Source organism: Leptidea sinapis, chromosome 22 (genome assembly GCF_905404315.1).
Source record: "Leptidea sinapis chromosome 22, ilLepSina1.1, whole genome shotgun sequence".
Taxonomy (NCBI): domain Eukaryota; kingdom Metazoa; phylum Arthropoda; class Insecta; order Lepidoptera; family Pieridae; genus Leptidea; species Leptidea sinapis.
In genome coordinates, this window is record NC_066286.1 from 13,165,068 (window position 1) to 13,171,571 (window position 6,504).

The 6,504-nt window shown below is 36.1% G+C and overlaps 1 protein-coding gene across 2 annotated transcripts in view; it reads left to right on the forward strand.

Moving 5' to 3' along the window:
- LOC126970797 (piwi-like protein Siwi) overlaps positions 1–6,504 on the forward strand; it is a 30,768-nt gene that overhangs the window by 19,628 nt on the left and 4,636 nt on the right. For both annotated transcript variants that reach the window (XM_050816903.1, XM_050816902.1), the window contains exons 12-15: positions 3,987–4,098; positions 5,594–5,723; positions 5,830–6,067; positions 6,354–6,430. In XM_050816903.1, the coding sequence (XP_050672860.1) occupies positions 3,987–4,098; positions 5,594–5,723; positions 5,830–6,067; positions 6,354–6,430 (557 nt within the window). The remainder of the gene's footprint in view (positions 1–3,986; positions 4,099–5,593; positions 5,724–5,829; positions 6,068–6,353; positions 6,431–6,504) is intronic.

Below are 6,504 nucleotides of genomic sequence, written 5' to 3' on the forward strand. Positions count from 1 at the left end.
AATAAATATACTAAGAGATAGCAGTACTGTTTAGACGACGTACATTGACCTCTGGATCGTCGGCTTCACCTTTGATTTGTTTGAATAATTGCGACGACGAAATAAAAATTCTTATTAATAAAATGTTCATTCTTACGAACACTTTTATTTCGGTATAAATGAACTTAACTTTAAATTCAATATTGTGCATCTTGTTTTATATTCAAAAAAAACTCACCCGTATTCGCAAACGTCCTAAAAAAAATATATGTCAAATTCACCATAAAAGCTATAACAATTAACAAACTTAAAATCACAATTTACACATGTACACACATACAGTAGTAGAAAGTGTCCATTTCAGCTTGATTCATTCGGAAGGCAAACTCAATCTATTCGCCCAGAAGACTTGCGGTTCACTGGTCACTGATGAGTGATGACTGAAGTAGTGAACATTCAAATAACGAAAAAAAATAAGTCTTTAATAGGGAATACCTCACAATTATAGTTTATCGATACTTTTTTAACATTATTTAGCAACCATTACCAAATACCCAGTGGCGGATTATGCTTATTGCCGCCCTAGGCCCTGTCTGATATGCCGCCCTTTTTGATCTACAAAATTCTATAAATTTTGTTTCACAATTGTTATTAAAATATAGCTTTTATTTTTTACACGACTCATAATGCGAAGCATTAGAGAGAGCTCTATTTTTTATTCAAATATAATTATTAAATAATACAAAAAACATATAAAACTCTAGCTAGCATAACAAATAACAATAAGCATTTTTTTTCAAATTATAATGTATTGCTCAATTTTAAATCTCATCTTCTTGGCTTTTGTCCGAGCAAAAGCATTAACTATGTCATCGTAATCAATTTCTTGAACTAGTTGAGCTTCAATAGACAGTAATGCCTTAAGTATATCTTGGCCCATACTTGCGCATAAATAAGATTTAACCCTTTTCAAGGTGGAAAAAGCTCTTTCTCCTGAACAATTGGTAGCGGGAATACTCAAAAAAATACGCAGAGCAATGTCTACATTCGGATAAACATCTCGAAGATTTCGAGAATGCAATACATTGTATATTTCTTGTGCGGAACGTACATCTTCCGTATTTGCTAGGGAATATTTGAGCTGACATTGTAAATGAATACATTCATTCTCTAATGTCTCTTTCAAATCATTAGGATACTTTTAAACTAATTTATTTGCAAGATTTTTCAATTCAATCGTATCTATGTCAGATAAATTATCAAAAAAATTTAAATTTTCGTAAAGTTTATAAGAACTTTTACGTCCGGCCAATTGTACGCTTAAAGTATCTAAATTTCGGTAAAACACATTGGTGCGAAAATTTTCGTGACCAGATGAATGTATTGTTTTATTCACCCGTGACTCATCTGCCTGAAGAAATAATGCCAAAGAACCATAAATTTGTACAACATATGATAAATCCGCATGAGGTTCTGGAAGGTTCTTGCTTGCAGCATAAAAACGATCTAATATAACATTACAAACTATGACCAAAGTTGCCGTTTCTAGATGCTGTAATTTTCGCTGCAATAATCCTATAGCTTCACTCTTTTTGTAACGCACAACATGCATCATGACGAGCAGACCAACGAGTTTGTGAGAGACTCTTAAACTTGTAGGCTGCACTAAGATTACACAAGACAACTGCTAATGGATAAATCGTTTTGATTCTTGACTGCACTCCTGAATCTTGACATGTTGCTTGCGTTATCATAAGATTGACCATGACAGTTCGTTATGTCCAAACCACTGTTTTCAAGAGATTTTAAAAAAACATCTTCAATATCTTTAGCCTTATGGGGCCAGTATTTGGTAAAAATTCTAAAAATATCTCAACAATTTCACCGTTATCACTGTACATATCTAATAATTATCGTAAGCTGATCAACATGTGCAATGTCAGGCTTAGAATCCACAATCACACCAAAATACTTAGCAAATTGCACTTCTTAAGAAATTTGTTGCAATACTTTATTTTGAATCAAAGCGCTCGAAAATATCCCTCAAAGTTATTAGGCTCTTCAAGCTCAATAGAACGACTTTCCTGTTAGAAAATTTATAGAATTAGGCGTTACTTTGCGGAAATCCATAATTATTTTTTTAAGTTCTCGTGTTAAGTTTTTAAGAGTCTCGTGCCAGATTTTGGCGAGGCAACACGTCCTGAGGATGCCTCGTGTATAGGCGAAACACGTGTCGAATTGTTTTAAAAACAAATATTGGCGGAATTAACACTAAAGAAAACTTTAAAAAAAAATACTTTCCTGTTTTTTGAGCTCTTCGAGCTTAAAATTTTTATTTTCCGAACTCGTTGGGTTCGGATTATAATAATTGTAAACTAATCGAAGAAAACGTTATTTAATAAAATTTTAAATTGCGATATGTCTATTGAATGCGTCGTTTGATTTTGATCGGCTTAGCGGGATTCGGTGACATTTTTAACATTTAAACATATAAGTCATAACTCTAGATTCCAAATTACAATGGGGAACAGACTTAGTTCTGCAGCATACGCGGTTAAAAAGATTAGACAATTAACTGACAAATATACGGCGCGACTAGTATACTTTATTTTCATAGTATTATGTACTATGGTATATTGCTATGGTGCAGCGCTGCCGATATTAATACAATATTTGTGCTGCAGAAGAGGGCTATTCGCGCTATTTATAACATAGGTCCTAAGGAATCATTGAGAGCAAAATTCAAAGAAATTAACATCTTGACTGTTGCTTCTCAATATATTCTTGATAATGTAATGTATGTTCATAGGCACATAAGTGAATTTGCGAGAAACTGTAATAACCATAATGTTAACACCAGGAACAGACATAAGCTTATAATGTGTACTACTCGGCTAAGTCGAGTTAGCAAGTCTTGTGGGGCGATGTATATGCTTTTACAACAGGATCCCAGAAAATGTTCAAAACAAAAGTATTATGCTATTCAAAAGAATTGTTAAAAAACGTTTGTGTGGTAAAGGTTACTATAACATAAATTACTTTCTTAATGATACCACAGATTGGGAATGGAGTGACTGCCCTCAGGCTGTTAAATAATAAGTTTAATTGTACAATATTACTTTGTAAACATATTTTTTTCGATAAAAAAAAAGCCCGCTGAGTTTGTTGCGCCCATTCTTCTCAGGTCTGAGGTATTCATTTTAGAATGGGTGGTAGTTTTTGACTTTCAATAAGTGATTGCACATCCTATTTTGAATTAAAATATTCGAATTTGAAAAACATTTGTGAAGTTTGAAATCGATTGGTTGCACAATTGCAAAGTTATTTCGAGAAAACGGAAAAATTGCTGAAACTACTCAGAAATGCTTCCTAGGACCTCTAAAATGTGAAGATCCGATGAGAACAAGATTTTTAAAAATCTAGGTTAAAACTATATTTTTATTTTATGCCTTTTAATGTGTCGTTGTTGCTTAATATGTGCGCGGGCAACGATGGCTGGTCCATGTGTCAACTGGTGAACGGGTGCAGCTTGTGGTGCCAGGTCGACCTGTTATAGTTGATAAAAAATCATTATATTTGTTGGATGCTGTTACTAATTGTGATAGTAATCACGACCGTCATGTTCAGAAGCATCCTTACACAAACAATGAATTTAAGCCCTAAATTAGAGTTATAAAATTGAAAAATGCACAAATATTCGATGTAGTAAATAATACAAAACAATATTTAATGCCTACTTGGCAATTTTTATATGTAGTGTGATTATGTATTAATATACTCAAAATAATTATGAATGAAATTCTATAAAACAGTTCCGATCTGAATTGCAATAGTGGGTTTTCCTCTTTTAGGCTTTATGGGCTCCTCGGTTTTTATTCAGACTCTATAGCTTGAGTATATGGAGTTCACGAAGATCATTTTTGTCTTTTTTAACTGGATCTAGGAATTTAAACACATATGCATAATACATTTAAATTGTAAATGTATTTAATTTGGTGACATTTCAGTAACAATTCAGCGCGACTCGTCCGGCGAATACGCGAACATGTGCGAGAACATCATCGCACGCAAGAACCCCACCATGATACTGGTGGTGCTCGCCAGGAACGCTGCAGACAAGTATGTACCGTACACTCTACTCGATTGATACAAGCTGCTTATAACAGCTAAACATACAAATCACAAATATCCCTTTTAATTGTTCAAAAGGGTATATATCATTGAAAATTTGATTTTTTATGAAATAATAAATACTCTTTTCGGACAATATATTTCGTCTAATCAACCACTCTACGTTGCGCGGGGTTTCTGTGACGTCATATTCTATGTCAACAATCCATATTGTACTAATAATTGTAGAGCCGGTTTTCTCCTTCGGTTATATACTGCCAAGACTACTGATTCGAACGGAATAATATTTATACCATTCGAGGCAGCGTGTTCGTAGAACGTTTTAGTATATGAAATGTTGGTGATTACTTATCCGAAACCCATGTTTTTTTTTTACTTAGAAATACCTATATATACGCAATTCAAATAATTCACTCAATGATAATTCAAACAATGAGCGGGCGCGGGCTATTGAAACAGAGACAACAGCATAGAGGTCGCCATGTGTAGGTACGTTAATAAGCCTTTCGTTCATAGATACTAACGTACCACATGTTCCCAAAGTCTCCACTCCAAAAGCAATATGCATCCATCACCAAGTAACGCATATGGCCTCCGCTCGGTGTTCAGCACTTGGGGTGCGCCCCGTACCAGCAACCTTCCACAACTCCAAGGAATCAAACAGACTGTCTTGCTACGAGGCTTTTCTGATCGGGTCAAATACTGGTTATATAAATGTTATTTAGGTTGTCAATATAAATATATATAATACTTCGAAAAAGTGCTGTCCTACTGCACTTTTCAGGTAACACCCTGATTTGCTCTTATACTTAATTTATTTTTAGATTTTTATAAGTTGCAAATGCAACAGTTAATTTATTGAATTGGGCGGTTGAAATAAACATTTTACGAGAGGTGAAGATTTACATGTTGTGTGGAATGTAACGATAACTTGGCATCGGAGAAAAGGTTCTCTTATGATGAGCAATAAAACAAATGGGTGTTCTAGACATAGTAGTAGTTGAGTAGCAACCATTTTATTATACCTGAAGAGGAATGTTTCAACATTGTGACTGGAGTGTTGAATTGTTTATAAGTTATTATGATATTGGCGGCCGGGCTACAAGCTGAACTAGTTGTTGCAAAATCAAACAAATCAGAAACAAATGTGTTTTTAAGAAAAATTTGTAAATATCATAGTTAAATGTGCTTTCAATTTACAATCCCTTACTACTCGACTACTACTGTGACCTTTCCTCCTGATGCCAGGCTATTGTGAGTTCTGGGACAACCTGTATAAAGGCTTTTTGACAAATTAATAAAAATAGATCTTTTGAACAGTTGGGTCGGCAAGTGTCATTGCATTTGTATTGTCCAATTGCTGAAAGACTGTTCAATAAATAGTGCCAATGATTTTCATCCAGCTACACCCTATTTGTAAATAACGTATATATCATGAGAAGTACTTAGGGGGTCATACTTACTTTATCAATATTTTAATTAGATATGAAGCTATCAAGAAGAAGTGTACAGTGGACCGCGCCGTCCCCACTCAAGTAGTCTGCGGCAGAAACCTGACCAGCAAGAGTGCCATGTCCATAGCAACGAAGGTTGCTATCCAGATGAATTGTAAGGTCAGTTGTTGCACTATGGTCCTCTGTAGTAAGTGTATAAGGTAAGTGAAAGTGGCGCCCGCTGCCAGTCACAATGTCGCGCCCCTGATGACGTGTTGGTCGACAGCTGGGCGGTGCGCCGTGGTCGGTGGAGATCCCGCTGCCCACGCTCCTGGTGATCGGCTACGACGTGTGCCACGACACGCGCTGCAAGGAGAAGAGCTACGGCGCCTTCGTGGCCACCCTGGACCGCCAGATGACGCAGTACTACTCGGCCGTCAACGCGCACAGCTCGGGCGAGGAGCTGTCCGCGCACATGAGCTTCAACATCGCCACCGCGCTCAAGAAGTACAAGGAGCGCAACGGTCAGTTAATAGTAGGCCCGAGCTAAATGGAAACTATTCATTTACATTCTCACTATTTAACGTGATATTTAATGTTGTCAGCTTGCCACGGATAACCGTGACGACTGGTACGTGGCCAACACCTCCCAAAAGATCAATAGTGAGTTGGTGGTCATGTTCAGAAGTAACTGATTAACATTGAAGTAGTAGTCAGTAGACTGTAATAAATAATACATTAACAAACATGATTACAAGGTCACTACCACAACAACAGTGATGTAGCAATGAACAAAGTTATTATCTGCAGGTACATTACCGGGGACGATATTCATTTATCGAGATGGCGTCGGTGATGGACAAATACCATATGTGTCCAGCCACGAAGTAAGTACTTGTAACAATCATTTATGAAAATTTATTGAGGTAGGCGTTACTTTGCGGAAATCCATAATTATTCA